The sequence below is a fragment of the Dama dama genome, chromosome 1, assembly GCF_033118175.1.
Source record: "Dama dama isolate Ldn47 chromosome 1, ASM3311817v1, whole genome shotgun sequence".
NCBI classification, from domain to species: Eukaryota; Metazoa; Chordata; class Mammalia; order Artiodactyla; family Cervidae; genus Dama; species Dama dama.
Window position 1 is genome coordinate 55,199,345 of NC_083681.1, and position 17,749 is coordinate 55,217,093.

At 55.9% G+C, this 17,749-nt stretch overlaps 1 protein-coding gene across 4 annotated transcripts; it reads right to left on the reverse strand.

The window, feature by feature from the left end:
- Positions 1-3,739: 3,739 nt before the first annotated feature.
- On the reverse strand, positions 3,740-17,665 carry LRRC32 (leucine rich repeat containing 32). Of its 4 annotated transcripts, none has more exons than XM_061150863.1 (4): positions 17,530-17,665; positions 16,784-16,920; positions 12,740-12,830; positions 3,740-7,828 (listed from the first exon to the last, which is right to left on the reverse strand). In XM_061150863.1, exons 3-4 carry the CDS (start codon positions 12,824-12,826, stop codon positions 5,921-5,923), a joined length of 1,995 nt encoding a protein of 664 aa, XP_061006846.1. In that variant the 5' UTR covers positions 12,827-12,830; positions 16,784-16,920; positions 17,530-17,665; the 3' UTR covers positions 3,740-5,920. The 4 variants fall into 4 exon arrangements, with proteins under 4 accessions (XP_061006846.1, XP_061006841.1, XP_061006833.1 ...); XM_061150858.1 differs by having other exon boundaries at positions 16,784-16,954; XM_061150850.1 differs by lacking the exon at positions 16,784-16,920.
- Positions 17,666-17,749: the final 84 nt, after the last annotated feature.

The window sequence follows — 17,749 nt, forward strand, 5'->3', positions numbered from 1 at the left end:
GATTTCAAAAAGCATAAGGTGCTGGAGGATCAGAGAAGAGGACAAAGTTGGGAGTGATAGGGTGGAGGCTGGGCAGATGGAGACTTCTCTCTGCCCCCACCATCCCCAGGCCCGCATCTTCCCGCTGCCCAGCGTTTGCTCCACCAGGCAGAGGCTCTCCCCATCTCCACATGTTGAAATCCTACCCTTCCTTGCAGGGCCAGACCAGATGTCCTCGAAGTCTTCCTTTACTCCTCCAGCTGGAAGGGCCGCTCCCTGCTGCAAACAAACTTCCAAAGTCTGGACCTCCCTCGTGGTGCTGACCACTTCCTGCTTGTGCTATGGTGCGGCCCCTCCCTCTGCCCAATAGGCAGAGGCTCTGCCTGTCTGTTCCCAGGGATCTCAAGGGGCCCAGGGCCCAGCACCAAGCGGATGCTCAAGCCTAATGTGTGAGCAGCATTGTGTGTTCAGAGGGCAGTGATAATGACCCCATTTTACGGATGGGGAAATGGAGGCACAGATGCAGGGCATGATTTGCTTCCAAAGCAAAGCTGCAGCACAGCCTAGACTCAGCCTTGCATATCTGGTCCCAGGGGCAGGGCTCTTTCCAGGGCAGCTTGGTGGGAGGTGGGGGTAGGGTGCGGTGGGGTGGGAGCTGGGTCCTGAGAACCAGCAGGCCAGAGAGATTTGGAGTTCGAATGGCCAAGTTCAGGGAAAGCACAACTGGGGAGGAGCCAAGGTATTTATTATGCTTGGTCTCCAGCTCCAAACAGAGCTGATGGATGGAGCTGCTCCAGTTCCTATAAACAGCTTGGGCCTCCCTCCCCTCCATGTTCTCAGCACCACAGCCCCAGCTGATCCCAGGGAGTTGAGGGTGGAGGGGAGATGACTGAGGGAGGGGAAGGAGAAGAGGAGAGTGTGGGGCAAGTGGGGGATGGAGAAGAGAAGCCAGGGTCCTAGAGGCAAGAGGAACCAAGGGGAATGAGGATGGTGAGAGAAGATTCCTCTTCCCCAGAGCAGTCCCACTGGGTCTCCGGGGTCTGTCTGAGAAGCCTGTCACCCATTCTTGGTTTGATCTTAATCCCCACAAGACTTTAGGTCCTAGAGGGCAGGGCCATCCATTCAGGAAGCCTCTTCTTTGGACTTGCCTCTGTGCTGGCTCACGGGCCCCGGGGATACAGAAGGGACTCTGGGTAGGACCTCTCTCCAGGAGCTCCTGGTCTAGTTGGCAGGTCAGGCCGACACCCAGATGTAGCAGCCCAGGGCAGCCAGAGCTGTCAGTGGCTGGAGGAGGGAAATCAGGATAGTCTTCTCAGAGGAGGGGATGCGGGCAGGGGTTGAAAAGGAGGGGTTTGGCAAAGGGGTCAGGGTGGGTGAGACATTTTGAGGAGAGGAGGTGGGAGAGAGCCGGGAGTTGGGAGGGTCAGGAGGCAGTGCTGCCTAATGGTTAAGATCTCTGGCTCCAGAGAGAAGCGGGGTGAACCTGGGTTCAGTCTCAGCTCTGGCACTTGATAGCTGTGGGATCTTGAGTCTCGGTTTCTCTAAAGTGAGGATGACAATTACAGAAATGTTTTCAAAGCGTGTTAGAATTATCTTCGGCCATGGACATCAAGTGTTCAGTGCAGACCCCAACCTGGAGGTGCTAATAAGTGTCAGCTTGGAATAAGAGGTGGGAGGCGGCCAGAGAGAGATGGGGCTGGAGGGCTGCAGGGACCTGACTTGTGAAACAGCAAGGGCACAGAGATCAGACAGTGGATCCTGGATTCCAGGGCGGGGGATTGAGCCAGCACAGGGAACCGACAGGGAGCAGCAGCTGGTTGGCCAGGGCTGCTGGCTCCCCGCCCTCCCACTGGGCCTGCAAGGCTAGACCTGCTGGGCCCTGGCCCTCGGGGAGTGCCACAATGGCTCACCGGATCAAGTGAGCCTGGTGACCTGGCACTGCAGTCTGTCTGTGACAGGGGCTGTGCACTGGCCTCCTCTCTCTCTCTGGAACTTGCCGGATGCTCTGATGACCTAGTTGGCAGCTATGTCCATGTTCAGCTGAAAACAGGAATTTCTGCCTTGCTGGGGGTCTTGGCCAGGTGAGCACACTCCTCTGTTTGCCAGGAAAAGAGGTCAGGGGCCTACAGGCTCCCGCAGAGTCCTGGACTGAGCTCAGTCTGTGCTACTGTCCTCCTGTGGGCCATCAAGAAGCGTCTCCTGTGTGCAGGGCGTCGAGTCACATAAATGCTCACCGCCGCCCCCCCCCCCCCGCCCCCCCGAGCCCCATCCATGAAATAGGCATTTCAATTTTTCCTTTGGAGAGTAGGAGCTGGGAGCAGGAACAGAGAGGTGAGGGGCCACAGCCCAGAGAAGAAGCTGGGCTGGAGAAATCTCCAGGGTACTTGGGGGATGGGGGAGGCAGAGCTGGAGCCTGTGGGAGAGAAGGTGGAGAAGAGAAGGTTGGCACCTGCAGAGGGGATAGTGTCTGGCTGTCAGGCAGCTGAGAAGGGGAGATGGAACCACATGAAGACAAGCACAGAGGGCTGCAAAGTGGGAGAGACTGGGGGCCCACTCCCTGCCCTCTAGACTTTGCCTCAGTGCCCCTCACCAGACTCCCACTCCCACCTCAGGGGGGCAACTCTTGTTGCTTCCCCTAGACCCCACAGCCCACACTCTCATCCTCCAACTCCCTTCTAGGAACCAGGAATGCTCTTCTTCTGACCCCTCTTGATTCTTCCAAGCTCAACTTTGAGCAGCCTGGCTGATCACTCTCAATCCTCCAGCCCCTGGGGGGCCTATAACTCTCTAGCTGGGGAGGCCTTTGGGTGTCAGGGTAGCAGGGCTGGATGCTCAGGAAGGCCTGGGGCTGGAGACCGAGATATGGGCATCATTAGAGTGATGGGGCAGCCACATCAGTGAGTGTGATAACGTTCCTGAGAGAAGAGTCCTGCTGATTGCTATTCTGATGGCTTGAAGAAAATGAGCACACAGCAAAGCCTGAAAAGGAGTTGCCTGAGAGGAAGGCATCTGGGGGTCCTAGATGTCAGGGGAGTGTCCCAAGGGGAGGGTGTGGGTGATTGGGGGAATAGAGGCAAGGGGCCCCGCTGTGGAGGGGTCAGGGAGGCGTGGTCTGAAAAGTACATCCTTTGACCTCAGTCCTGGGTTGGGGAGATTGCTGGAGACAGCTGGAAGTGGCCTGGAATAGATTAGGATGGAGGGGAGGGAGAGGAAGCTACTTTACTGAGGCGTTTACCCATGATGTCGGGAAAGGAAAGGGGAAAGTGGTTTAAGGGTCTTCATACTGTTTTTAAGATGGGCAAGACTTGAGCACAGCTGATATCTGCGAGGAAGACAGAAGCAGAGAGGAGAGGCTGAAAGGAGAGGAAAGTGAGAAAATAAATGAGAGAGGACAGGACATGCCCAGGGCTGCCTCTGGACGGGGTGGGGAGAGGGTACAGAGAAAGCACTCGAATGGAGCTGCAGAGAGAGAAAGGCTCTAACAAGTTCCTGCTGGAAGTCACCATCTTCTTCGTGGGTGGGGAGCAGGGTTTGCCGAGTGTGAGGAGACAGAGGTGTGCAGGGGACATGATGGTGGCTGAGGCACCAAGAGTCAAGATGGTGAGACCCACGGCCTCAGTCTCCCACCCAGCGGTCCTCAGCCTGTCTCCCCAGGGGTCTGCCATGAGGCTTCAAAGGCTGGAAGGGAAGTAGAGGAGGGCAGGGTTCAAGTGGATGCGAAGATTCCCAGCAGCAAGGAGGAGGCCGGCAGGCTGCACCATTTCTCCAAAATCATTTTTTAATACATTCATGTGGGTTACACAAAGAGCGGGTCCTGAGGCCTGGGTTGTGGCCTGGCTCCCCGGAGGTGAGAGCAGCATCGTGTAGTGTTTTCAAAGATCAGGCATGAAAAGGCCCACGCCCTGCCCTCAGGCCTGAGGAAGAGTGTTTGTGTGCAGTGAGCACCTGTGGTCATGATCCCGAACAGGACTGGACCCACCAGCTGCCCCATTCACCACCAGGGCCCCCGGCTGGGGCCAGGCCACCAGGCCAGGTTCTGGCCCTGCTCTGCCATGGCCTCCCTGAGTCTTTGACCCTCTCTCAGCCTCAGTTTTCTCACCTGTAAAATGGGGTGGGCAGAGGGCCGTTTTCATCATCTCATACTTTACCGAGCACCATCATGAGCCTGAGTGCAGGCCAAGCACAGTGAGAAGGTGAAGACAATGACACAGAGTCCTGGGCTCATCCCAGGGCTTCCTTTGTCCCCAGACAGCCCACGATTCCATGGGTTATATCTGCATGGGATTTTTCTATGCATTTTTCTAGGGGGGAAAAACTTCCCTGCATGATGAGGACCAGAAAGGGAGGTTGGAGCCAGCATCATCTTGTGATGTGACAGCTGAGAGAGAGAAGGAAAACTGCCCAGGTCCAACCCCCAAGTCCCCCAACCCTGACTCCCTCAGTGAGGTCTGAATCCACCTTTTTTCACAGGCTCTGTACTGACTTGAGCAGCTCTGAGCAAGTCCCATTCTCTTCCTAAGTCTCAGCTGTTCTATCTATGTACCAGGGAGGTTGGACTCAATGGTCTCAAGTTCCAGGCTATGCTCAACAGAGGAAGAGAGAGGGAGGGAATTCAAGGGCTAGATGAGAAAAGGAGAGCCCTCCCAGTCAGCAAAGGATGGAATAAGAGAAACAGAGGCACAGAAGGAGGAGCAGGCCTGTGGCTGCCTGTCTTCTCTCTGCCCGCCTGGAAGAGAGGAAGGAGAAGAGCGGGTGGGTGTGCCCAGATGCTCCCTGGCCCTGTTCCAGCCATATGGGGCCATTTCCTGTCCATCTTACAGCCTGCAGCCCCTGCAGTGGCCAAGCTCAGGCTCTGGACGCAGGAGGATATGAGTCTGGAGCTCAGTTCTGGCATTTCTTAGCTGGCGATCCCTGGAGGGAGACTTTCAGAGCCTCTAGTTAAAAGGGATAATATACCAACCTCAGAGGGTTGTCATAAAGAGGCAAACACAGGCTTGGGTTTGTCACTGCTGCCAAGTGTGGTGTAAAACAGAACCAGATCCATAAGGGTCTTACTCCTGGCTCACTGGCCAGGGTGGGGCTGGGCTGGAGCAGTAGGACTGAGCAGGGCCTGGACAGGGAATAGGGGGAGGGCTAGGGCAGTTATCTGGACCCCTGTGTGCAACCTGAGGGAGCCAGGTAGGAAAGCGCCTGTTGAGAGCAGGAAACAGACCAGTCCAGTGCCGGGCCAGAGCCCAGGGAGACTGCCTCTTAACCAGACCCTGCCAGAGCTGGGGCAGCCTGCCTAACAGCACTGGATCCAAGCCTTACTCAAGTGACTCCAGCTCTCTTCCGGTCACAAGCTCTTCATGTTCCAGAGAAGCTGAAAGTCATTATCAGAAGATGTGACAAATAGTCTGCTTGGAAATGTCTCAGACAAATCCTCTTGGTCTTGCCCCTTTCTTGCCCTGGCCCAGCCAGGGCAGGACTATCCACATTCAGCCAGCTGGGGCTGCAGAACTTTGGAGCCCTGGCTTTCACACTCCACATGGTGACCGCACACTCTGCAACCACCTGCCCACCCAGACTGGGCAATGCTGAAGGCAGGGATGTGTCTCATACCCCGGCGCCCCCAGTGCCCAGGGTAGGGTGTGGTACAAAACAGATGCTTGGCAAAGATCTGAAGATCTGATGGGGTCAGCCTTACACTCTGTCACTCCTGAAACTGCCCCTTCCGGCTTCCACAGCTGGACCCCACGATGTGCGGCCTGAGAAGTGGGTCACCTACTGGTATAGCAGGACACGGGGAAAGGAGCTCTGGGCTGGGACGGAGAGACCAAGGGTCTTGGACCCTGGCTCACTGTGTGATCATGGGTCAGTCCCCACTCTTCTCCGTGCCTCTGGCTCCCCCACTGCCCCAGCAGGGTCTCCCGACAGAGCCCGTGTGTGGCCTCCAAACCCTCTAGGCTTTGTACTGTTGGCTAAACTTCTGCCGGCGCACACAGCAGCAGGTGGCCAGAGTGGTGAGCAGGATGGCAGACACGACCGCGAAGGTGAGAATGATGATGAGGTTGACGTTCTTGAGCCCCCCCTTCTCACAGTCCTCGGGACGCACGTGACTCAGGGACACCTCCTCCTGAGAGCCAAAGCGGCAGATCAGGTCCTGGGTGGCGTCCACATCTACACGGCCCTGGTGCAGCTGGGCCGCCAGCCAGCCATTGCCGCAGCAGCTGAGGGGGTTCCCTTGCAGGTAGAGGCGCCGCAGGCTGTTCTCCAGGCCTCCCATGGCACTGCCTGGAAGGAGGCTGAAGCTGTTGTTTCTCAGGTCCAGCACCTCCAGGGACACAGCCTGTGTCCAGGCAGGCAGGCGGCTCAGGCGGTTCTCAGCCAGATTGAGCCGCTTGAGGCAGCTGAAGCAGGGCAGGTCCACCTGCAGGACGTCCAGCCCATTGCCCTGCAGGGCCAGGACCTCCAAGGAGCCCTCCAGGCCCGCCAAGGCCCCTGGGGCCACATCCAGCCCAGGGTTGGAGGAGAGGTCCAGCTCGGCCAGTGGCGTGTGGAGGAAGGCACCCGCCCGCAGTATCTGCATCTCATTGTCCGCCAGGTTCAGGACACGGAGGGAGGAGATGCCAGAGAAGGCCACGCAACCTGAGGGTCCAGGCTCAGCTGGGCCCCCGCAGGGGCTGAACCGGTTCCCCTGCAGGTTAAGCCTCTGCAGACTGGCCAGGCTGGCGAAGGTGTACGGGGGCAGGTCCCGCAGGGCGTTGTCCTGTAGGAGCAGCGTCCGCAGGGACCCCAGCGCCCTGGCGCCCAGCTCCAGCGTCTCCAGCGCATTGTGGCTGATGTCCAGGAGCGTCAGGCAGGGCAGGGAGCCCACGGGCCGGGCCTCAAAGGCCCGCAAGCAGTTCCGGCTGAGGTTCAGGGACCGCAGGGAGGTCAGGGGCTCAAGAAAGCCCTCCGGGACGAGCTCAATCTCATTGTAGCTCAAATCCAGATTCAAGAGCTGGGAGAGGGGTTGGGTGCTGGCATTGCGGCTGGGGTTGGAGAGGGGCAAGGCTGACCAGCCCTCGGAAGGCGCGTGGAGGCCCTCGCCTCCACCCCGGGGTGGCTCCGCAGGGAGCCGGATGAGGTTGTTGGACGCGTTCAGGTAAATGAGTCTCGGGAGTGCGCTCAGGTCGGGAAAGTGGAGCAGTTTGTTCTCCCGCAGGTCGAGCCAGGCGAGCTGGTACTCGGCCCGCGGCTCCGCGGCCGTCTGAAAGGCCTCGATACTGTTGCAGCTCAGATCCAGGACGCGCAGCTGCTGGAGGCTGAAATCGGAGATGCAGGTGAGGGAGTTCCTGGAGAGGTTGAGGTGCACCAGGCGGGTCAAGGCCTCGAAGGCGCCGTCCTCGATGTCCATCAGCACGTTGCTGTGCAGGTCCAGCCGCTCGAGGGCGGGTGTGCCCCAGAAGGTGTGGCGGCCCAGGCGCGTCAGGCTGTTCTCCGCCAGGGAGAGTGTGCGCAGCGCGGGCGCCTCCCCCAGCAGCTGTTCCGCCAGGCCGCTGTACAGGCTGTTCCCCGACAGGTCCAGGGACGTCAGGTGCTGCAGGGGGCCCAGTCCCCCAGTGTTCAGCGCCGTGCCCACCGCCAGGCGGTTGTGGGCCAGGTTGAGGTGTTCCAGGTGGGGCAGGGCCTGGAAGACCCCTGGCTGGAGGAAGCTGATCTCGTTGGCGCTCAGGTCCAGGTGACGGAGTGCCGTGTACAAGCCCAGGGGCAAGGCCAGGATGCTCCGCAGCTGGTTCCCAGATAAGTTGAGGACCTCGATGTCCCGCGAGAGCATCGAGGGGACCTGGAGCAGGCCACGGCCCTGGCACCAGACCTCCTTGTCCACCTGGGGATGGTGGGAGGGCAGGGAGAGCAGTGGACATTAGTGCATGCAGTAGGAGGTAGAACCAGACACTCGCCTCTAGGAAGGATGACTTGAGCCCCCACCAGGCGTGGCTCAGCCTCTCTTCTGTCCTCCCAGCATGATTCAGGTCCTCCACCCCAGCCTAATCCCCCTAGGTCTGCATGATCCCTACCCTGTTCCCTGTCGCTGTCTTTGGTACACAGTACAGCAGTGCTACCATCAGGCAAGACTCAAGGAAGCTTTGATAGGTAGACCATACATATGATAGACAGAAGGAAAAATGTACTAACAGAAAAATTCTGTACTGATTATTACCCTATTTTACAGGAAACTAAGCCACATATCATTTAGAGTTACCCAGAGCCAGTGAGGAGCAGGGCCAAGCTGGGACCCAGGCCTCCTCGTTCCACATCCCAAGTTCCTTCTATGGACCCAGAGAGTTAAACTAACCCAGCTGATGTCAGTTAGAAACCACTGACACTTTGGGAGAAATGTGTCCAAAAGGGAAAAATGCTCTTTCCACTCTAGTCCTCTGTTTTAATTGTGGTCCCTCACCCTCAGATCTCATTCAGACCCTCACTCCATAGGGCACAGCTCTGGTCCCAGAGCCTGCCTTCCTTGCTGACACTCCCTAGATGTGACCTCTTTCCCGCTGCCCCATCTACCCCCACCCCACCCCGCCCCATCAGTGGCTTCAGTTCCCATGGTCCAGTCCAGATGGGCCCCCAGAGATGGGGTTGGGGCAGGGGAAAAGATGACCAGAGTCCCAACCCATATTCTTTGTTGACAAGACTGATTTTGCTGTGTGAGCTCCATCTGGTTCTGATCCAGAATGTAACTCATCCTTCCCCAATGCCTATTCAGCATTTTATATTTTATTTTGCATTTTCAGACCCATGGTCTCATCAGATTGTCATGGTAGCCTGCCCATCAAACATGATCACCCCTCTTTAAGAAACCCAAGCTCAGAGAGGGGAAGAGCGGGTCCAGGATCACCCCGCTGGTGAGGAACAGAGCTAATAGCTCTTGAACCCCAGCCTCTTAACAACCAAAGACCCCACTTTTGTCCTCCACCACATGTGCCTTCAGGGGCCAGAATTCTTTCCATATGAATGCAGTCTCCCGCTGTCATTTCCGGCATACCAGGAACCCCAGCCTTTCCCAGCAAAGGCTCTGACTTCCATAAGCACCCAGCTCAGGCCTACTACACCCCAGCCTCTGTCTCCACTGACCCCTTCTGATAGGTCTGCCAGCCAAATGCCTGGCAACTGCTCAGAAACTCCACTCTGACCATGCTGCCCTTGACTTAAATCACTCCCAGGCAGAGCCAGTACCCTCAGCAGGGTTCAATCTTGTTTGTGGTCCCTGCTGATCTCCCAACCCACCCTAGCCCAGCCCACACCTGACCACACCCCACTGCGCCCTCCCACACCCACCTCTCAGCCTCCTTCCTGCTGCCCCGTGTGCTGGTTGTGCTCTGCCCAACCAGATCAGGATCATGACCTCTGTGTGCTGAGTACCAGGGTCTCCTCCACCCAGGAGACTTCCCTGAATGCTGGGCAGGTCGGGGCCTCCTCTGGGCTCTCACAGCTCCCTGTGACTATCTGAGTGCGGACTGGCTAGAAAGTGAGCTCAGGGCAAAGGGTTTGATTGAGTGGATATTTGGACCTGGCCTTTCTGAGCACCAGAAAGTGCTCAGTACATTTTTCAGTAGATGAAAGACATCATCAGCTTAATACAGGTCTGAGGGACTGACTCAATCACATTTCTGAATGATAAAGAAAAGGGATGATCCATTCATTCAGGGTTTCCCAGGTGGCGCTAGTGGTAACGAACCCGCTTGACAATGCAGAAGATAGGGTTTGATCCCTGGGTTGGGAAGATCTCCTGGAGGAGGAAATGGCAACCCATTTCAGTATTCTTGCCTGAGAAATCCCATGAACAGAGGAGCCTGGCAGGCTATAGTCCATGTGGTCTCAAGAGTCGGACACGACTGAAGCAACTTAGGACGTACATCCATTTATTTAGACTAGAGTCAAAGACTATTAGAATGCAAAGGGTTCAGCCCACCCCCTTCCCAGATGGGGAGACCAAGCCTAAAGATGGCAGTAACCTGAATGAGGTCACAAGTCAGCAGCTAGGCTGACAGGGTAGGAACACAGCCTGGATGTTCCCTGCCTGGCCCAGCTCTCAGCTTCCTCCCAAGAACCCAATGTAGGGGGAGGGATGGGGGAAGGAACCGGCTGTCTTCCATCAGGCACGTGTGACTCTTCCAAGTCCACACGGCACAGTGACCGGCATTCCTCAGAGGCCCAGGGACAACCCCTGCCATTGGGCGCCAGTGCAAACTAAAATCCTCATACTTCAGCCACCTTGCCAGACCTGCCTGGCTCCTTGCTCCCTCCTCCCTCACAACCTCTCTGCCAGCTGGGGCTACTGGGCATAGACTCCTCATCCATATTCTCAGCTCCCTGAACCATCCTGATTAAAGAAGAAACAACAAAATGAACACAGACATAACATGTGTTGTGTGGGGTGGGGAGCGCCTACCCCATATGTAAGCCCAGCCCCATTTCACCTCTGGATACTCAAAGGTTCCCTGGGGCACCAGACCCTGAGAGCTGAGCCAGGACATAAAACTAGCCCAGTCCAGCACCCAATCCTGCTTTCTGCCCAGTGCCCAGGACCCCTGTCACAGAGGCCCAGAGGGGGCTGCCACGAGGCAGGACTGCTTAGCTCTCCAGTTCAGCAGTTCAGTCCAAGAAGGAGCTTGAAGACCAGGGCAGCTCTCAGGACACCATGTGCGGGGCACCCACTGCTCCCTGATCTCCGAACCCCCAGCATGAGTGACTTATGTGGGGAGGGGTCTTGGGAGCATTCGACCTTAGTCAGGTTCAGAGCTTCCCCTGATGACCCCCTATCCACTCTCTCTGATATGCCAGGATGCCATTGCCCAGCTTCTTTTTTTTTTAGGAGGGAAGAGGGTGCCACTCAACCCCATCATACTGCCTGCACACAGAAGGGAAGCAGGGCAGCGAGAATCAGCCGGCAGTGGACAGCATGAACTCGGGAGGGAGGGGTCCAAATCCTGGCTGTTACTTCCTGTCTGTATGACCTTGGGGCCACATCTCTTCTCTCAGCCTTAGTTTCCTCAGCTGAAAAGAGTAGTTCTGGGCAGGACAAAATGAGAGATAGTCCTTAGTGTAGAGCAGGCCCCTTGCTAGCCCTTGGCATGTGGCCATTTCTTTTTACTACTGAAAAGCATCATAATGCCTTCCATGGGAGTTCAGAAAGTCCTTTCCTGCCTGTTATCTCCTTTGCCAAATCCAAAGCTCACCCAGGTCCCCTCTGCCTGTTGGGTGGCCCAGACCCTTCCTCCCTCTGAGCCTCTTGCTCCAGGTAGGATGTGGGGCTGCATGTGGTGACGTCTGAGTCCTTCTCTGCCTGTTATTCTGGGTTCTGGGAACCCTGGAAGGGCTCCAAGGAGCACAAGTGAGGTGGCGACAGCAGACACTGCAAACCCCAGGCAAGTGCTACTGGCCCTGGTTGCTAGCACAGGCACCTCCAAAAGCAGCTGCCCACCCTGTGTCACAGGGGCTTCCCCGGTGGCTCAGCAGTAAAGAATCCGCCTGCAATGTAGGAGATGCAAGTTTGGTCCCTTGGTTGGGAAGATCCCCTGGAGAAAGGAAATGGCAACCCAGTCCAGTATTCTTGCCTGGAAAAATCCCAATCCATGGGGTCACAAAAGAGTCAGACATGACTGGGTGACTAAAACACCAGCTCTGTGTCATGAGCTTCCAGTCCCAGGATCAAATGAGGCTACTGGAGGGCCTGTCCCTTCCCCAGCCCAAGCTCTGGCCTTGACCTCAGTGACTGTCCAGGCTTACAAGTAGACTAGATAATCTCTTTTCTCTGTACCCCACAGGGTCACAGTAACCTCAGAGCTAGTTTCCCTGACTCCAGGCAGGAAAATAGGACAAAGTGAATCAAACTTTGTCACTGCCCTTGAGGAGCTCTTGGTCTGGTAGCTGAGTCAGGTGTGGACCCATTTACCAACTACCCCATGTGCTCAATGTTGAGAAGGAGGAAGGCTTAGGACTGTGGGAGCCCAGAAAAGGGATGGCCTAGGAAGGGTCAGGGAAAGCTTCCTGGAGGAGGCAGCCTTTGACCTGGGCAGTAATAAATGAGAGGCATCACAGCAGGAATACGGCAGTTGGGCTCAAGTTAAGGAGCCCAGTTAGGGAGGGGATTTGTCCCCAGGAGGGACCCAGAACAGAAGTCTTTCCCAGCTGCCAACCCTAGGTTCCCCACACATATACATATTCTTCAGGACTTCACAGGTGGTGCTAGTAGTAAAGAACCTGGCTGCCAATGCAGGAGATGTAAGAGACGTGGGTTTGATCCCTGGGATGGGAAGATCTCTTGGAGGAAGGCATGGCAACCCACTCCAGTATTCTTGTCTGGAGAATCCCCATGGACAGAGAAGCCTGATGGGCTACAGTCCATGAGGTCACAAAAAGTCAGACACGACTGAAGTGACTTAGCACGCACGCACACGTATTCTTCAGCAGCCAGCTGGACCCACTGCCTTGTGGGGGCTGCTTGAGGAAATAGAGTCCCTACTGGCCTGAAGTGAGTGACCTCGGACAAGTTGGCTAACTTCTCCAAGCCGGTTTCCAATTCTCTAAAACTGGAATAATTATACTTACCTGGCAAGATTAATAGTAAACAAGGCATTTAGACATTCTAGTAGGTGCTCATTAAATGTGAGGTTTAATGGCATTAAATAGATCCCCTTCCCTCTTCTGAGACCTCTAGCCTCCGGCCTCTGGGGAGGACACCCTGGGGGCAGGGGATATGAGGAGCTCTTCCTGACAAGGCAGAGCATCTTACCTTCCTACAGGGCACCTTGTCTCGGTGTTGGGAGGTAGCCAAGCCCAGGGTCAGCACGGCCAGAAGCAGCAGAATCTGGTGGCTCATGGCTCTGCACAGGGTGGCAGGAAAGGGGAAGATGGTTAAGACCACACGCTCCTTGCCATCACGGGCTCCCACCGCCCCCTCCTGTCTACACCTGCCCTCAGGGAACCCCAGACCACAGTGGGAGCTGGACTGAAGGTGCTGTGAATGGGGCACCTTGTGAAGGTGATGGGAAACAGGGCTGCAGCCCGTCACAAAGGGCCTTTGGTGCCAGGTGGCGGAGCTAAGCCATTACCTTGGACAAGGGTTTTTAAGCAGTGGGTGACAAGGTCAGATTTGGGTTTTAAAAGGCCCCATCTGGTGGAAGACAGCCTGGAGGAGGTGAGCCGGAGGCAGACAGACCTCAAGGGCTGCCCTGGACCAAGTTCAGGGCTGGGCCTCTGACTCCAGTTCCACACAGGCTACAAGCAGGTCCCCGCATCTTAGCTCTTCAAGTTCCAAACGGAATTCCTCAATCCCCCCACCCGCAGAACCTTATTTTGCCCTTTCTCTTTTGATTTTCTGATCCCCGAGTCCCTGCCATTGTTTTAAGGCCGGGCCTGGAGCCTTGACAGGAAGCCCCGCCAGGAGGCCTGCCCTGCCCCCAGCACTGTGGCCCGTGGACTTCCCCAGGAACAGGCTGCCAGGCCCTTAACTTTCACTGAAGCCACCGCCTACACAGTGGGACACCCAGGCCTGCTGGGCCAGCCCTTCTCTCTATGAGCAGCCTGGTTGAGGTTGAGGGGGACCACAAAGGCCCCAGCCGGGTCGCATCCCAGGGCTGCTAGGGGCTCATTCACGGAGAACCTGGGCCAAGTGCTAGCAACACACAGCTCAGTTCGTCAATTTCATTCATTCATTCATTCATTCACCCACATCTTTACTGAATGCCTCTTCATGTCTGGCTCTGTACTGGGAACTGGGGACACAGATAAAGGCCCAGAAGTGACCATAATATAAATACATACAAAACATTAACAAGGAGAGACATAATGCTCTCCAAGAGCTCTGGACTCAGAGTCACCCACACCAGACTGCTTCCTCTGTCTCCTTCACTTACCTGCTGTGTGACTTTGTACAAGCCGCTTTACCTCTCTGAGCCTCAGTTTCCTCTTCTGAGGCTAATGTCAACCTCGCCAAGTTTTGTTAAGATCAAATGAGACATATTCCATGAAAGTGTCACACACAGAGCTCTCATACGCTAGGCACTCTTCTTGACACTTTACAGCTATGAACTCATTTACTCTTTCCAATAATTCAATGACTTGGCTTCATGATCACCATTCCCACTGTGCAGACAGGAAAACGGTGGCTCAGAGAAATTAAGCAACATGCCCAAGGTCACACAACTAACAAGTGACAGACCCAGGAAGTTAGGTTTCTGGATCTGTGCCCTTAACCTCTACACTATAAGGTCTCCTGCAGGTGCTCAATAAGTAAGTGCTGAATTGTGAATCTGAGGGATGCTTTATTTATTTATTTATTTATTTATTTATTTTGAGGGATGCTTTAGAAGATGCATTTATAGAACCTTTATGGGCTGAGTCTTTACTGTTAGAACCCATAAACATCCTTGCTATGAATTGTAAATGAAGGCGGGTGCTCTGAGGTCCTTCCTTGTTCAGATAGGCAAAGAACGCAGTGGTGTCTTTTAAGACCAGCTCCCCGGGTTCCCCCGGGGCCATGGGCCCCCTGCCCCACAGCTGTTCTCCCTCTCACCTGCGTTACAGGTTGTGCTTTCACAGGAAATTCTGTTCTGCTGTTTAAAAAGCAGAACATCACCACCCTTTTGAAAGCCAGTATACTCGGAATTGAGTGGAAACCCCTCAGCAGGGCCTTCGAGGCCCTTGAGGAGCCTGCCTGCCTCACCGGCTCTGCTCTCCAGCTTCATTTCTCACTGTCCCTTTTCCTATTCTGTTTTCTGGAAGCCTTGAATCCCCTTCAGTTCTCTAAGCATCTTTTCACTGCCCCTAACCTTCACTTCCTCCCCTCTATTGTGCTGAATACCTCCTCATTCTTTGGGTCTCAGCCTAGATGTTACCTCCTCCAAGAAGCCGTCTCTGGTTCTCCAAGTCTGGGCTATATATTGGCGCCAAGCATTCCATCAGCCCCTGGTTCCCTTCCCTTGACCCCACCACCTCCCCCCCATCACCATGGGACGTGTCCCCAGGGCAGAGGGGCCTTGCTGTCCACTGGGACCCATCTCACACTGTGCAGGTCGGGGAAGGAACTGAGAATGCACACGCGGCGCCTCGGTGACATGGCAGTTTCTCTTCTGGACTCTCCTTTTACCTCCCTGCCACACTCCCTCCCCTCATCAGCAGGTTCTGTCCGCTCTTCCTAAAAAAAACAGGCGCTGGATCTGCCTACCACCCCACAGACTGAGGTACCACCGTGACCTCGGGCCTCAGCCCCAGCAACACCTTGTTCCCACCCTGATCTCTTTCAGTCTGCCCTAAGCATAGTAGCCTGAGTGATGTCTTTAAATCATGTATCAGACCATGAATCTCACTGCTTGAAAACCTCCCATAAAGTCCAGATGTACACAATCTGCTCTCTGACTCCATCTACCATTTGTCCTTCCCTCACCGAGTCCTACCTTTCTCGCCATTCCTCAAGCAAGTGCCCTCCTGCCTCAGGGCCTTGGCCCTGCTTGCTCCCTCCACCTCCCCAGATCTGCATGTGTTTTACTGTTTTCCTTGAATTGGTTGTTTCCTAATAGTTTATTTCTTATTCTGAGAACAGGGATCTAATAAGCAGTGCTCACTAAAGATCTATTGAATAAACAGCAAAGTGAGGGGTAGCAGTCCACTGCAAAGGGCTGAGTGTTGAGTAAGGATAAGGTAGGTAAGGATAAGGGAGGACCTGGGTTAGTTCTGAACCTTCCCAAAGGGGCTCTTGTTTCCTGTTCCCCTGCCAAATCCCATCCTATCTCCCAGGTGGGCACCTGAACATCCAGGGGGGCCCTTCCCCGCAGCATGTGGAACTCTGCCCTGCCATCCAAAGGAGAGGGGCCCCTTGATGGTGGGCACCCTTCAGCAGTGCCCAGACACAGTGTGTAGAATTTGAGGGCCACTTGCTCTTAAGAGGGAGGACTGGGATCACTGAGACCCAGGCTCCCATCCTGACTCTACTGCTTACCAGCCCTGCACCCTGGGGCACGTCCCTTCACCTTTCAGGGTCTCCATGTCCCATCTGTAGAGCAAGTAGTCTGGTTCCTGTTTTGCCACTGTTTGCCCCCAGTGGTTGTGATGATCAAGCAGAGAATGGCTGTGAAGGTACCCTGGACACACATTGTCTTTCCCAGTGGGGACAAACTTGCAGGGCTGAGCAGCCCAGGCGTGGCGAGGAGTGCTCAAAAGGAAGGCCCCCAGCCTGCAGACAAGTGGCCCAGGGAAGAGGAGGCCAGAAACATCTTAGGACTCTGGGAGGAGAAGTGCCAAAAAAAAAAAAAAAAATGTGTACGTGTGTGTGAAAGTGTATGTGAGAGAGAGAGAGGGAGAGAGAGAAATGAGGTGGAGAGGCGCTACCAATATTAAGCCCGTCTTTAGTGTTTAAGGATGTTAGATACTCTTCTTAGCACTTGACATGTATCATTTAATTCTCACAACAACCCAATGAAGCAGTTACTATAATTTCCATTTTACAGATGAGAACACTGAGACTCAGAAAGGTGAAGTGACTTACCCCAGAGTTACCCAGCTCATGAGTGTTTGGGGATTTAGCCCAGATCTGTGTGTTGTGTGTTTTTCAGCAGGTGTTGAGCTGCCTGCCTCCTAGAGAATTTGCCCACGAGGAAAACCAGGCTCAGGGAGATGACTTACCCAAGGTCACATAGGCAGTAAATGGCAGAGTCAGGATCAGAATCCAGTCTGTCTGCCTCCTAAAGCAAGTGTTTCCACAACACCAGGCCAAGATCTCCTTTCTAGCCCACTCCACACATCCCCCAACCCCAACACACGCAGCAGCAGACAGGCTCACAGTGCCAGCCGGGCTTCGGGGTGCTCCTGGGTGCTCCTCTCCCTCCTCTCAGCCTGGATCACGGGCAGAGTCGGGTCCTGGGAGAGCTGCTGTGGATGTTCCCAGCCAGCAGTGAATCACTAAGGGCAAGCCCCGTTCTGGAGACATGTGCAGCCCACGGGGGAATTAGACCTTAACCCAAAGGAATGTGTCTGTGATGGCGGAATTTCAGGCAGCTGAGGGTGGGGGTGGGGGTCCCTCACGTCCTACCACCCATGAAGAGGGCTGGCTGCGGAAACCCTAGGAGAGAGGTTGGTGCCTCACCCTCTGCACCCCTAGAGATGGGCAGGCTATCTGGTGCGGTGGGATGGGAAGACCCACACACCCGCTCCCCCCCCCCCACCCCCCCGCCAGGGTTAGAGGGCAGTAGGAGACCAGAGACAAATCCTGAACTGCCCTTGACTAGCCTGTGTGTTCCCTAGGCAAGTGCCGGCCTTTCTGCGGTTGTTTTCCCATCTGTCAAATGGGAACGCCGGCCTCGCCCTGCCCTTCGCGGGAAAGATCCGCTGAGCTAGGAGCCTGGAGCCGAGGCAGGGTCAACCCTGGCCCCACGCACAAAGTATTGGTTGGGGTGGGGGGTGGATTGTTGAGGATCAGTGTCTCGATGAACCAGCCCCAGCCCAGCTCCGCGCCGGGTGCTCGAGAGGGGCTCGGGACCGCCAGTTCCCCGAGGGGCCGGCCAGCCTCGCCCGCTGGGCGGCTCCTACCTGGCTCAGCGCGGCCGCCGCTCCTCTCCCGGGCAGCCCCGGCACATTTTGCGCAGACCTGCCCTCCCCGTCCCACCCCGCGCCAGACCCCGGGGTCACGGCCCGAGGAGGCGCACGGCCGCTCCACCGCCCCACGGGAGCCTGACCCACGAGAGGGCGACTGGGGCTCCAATTTAAATACCTCTCCCGCCGACCCGCCCCACCACGCCCCCCCTCGGCC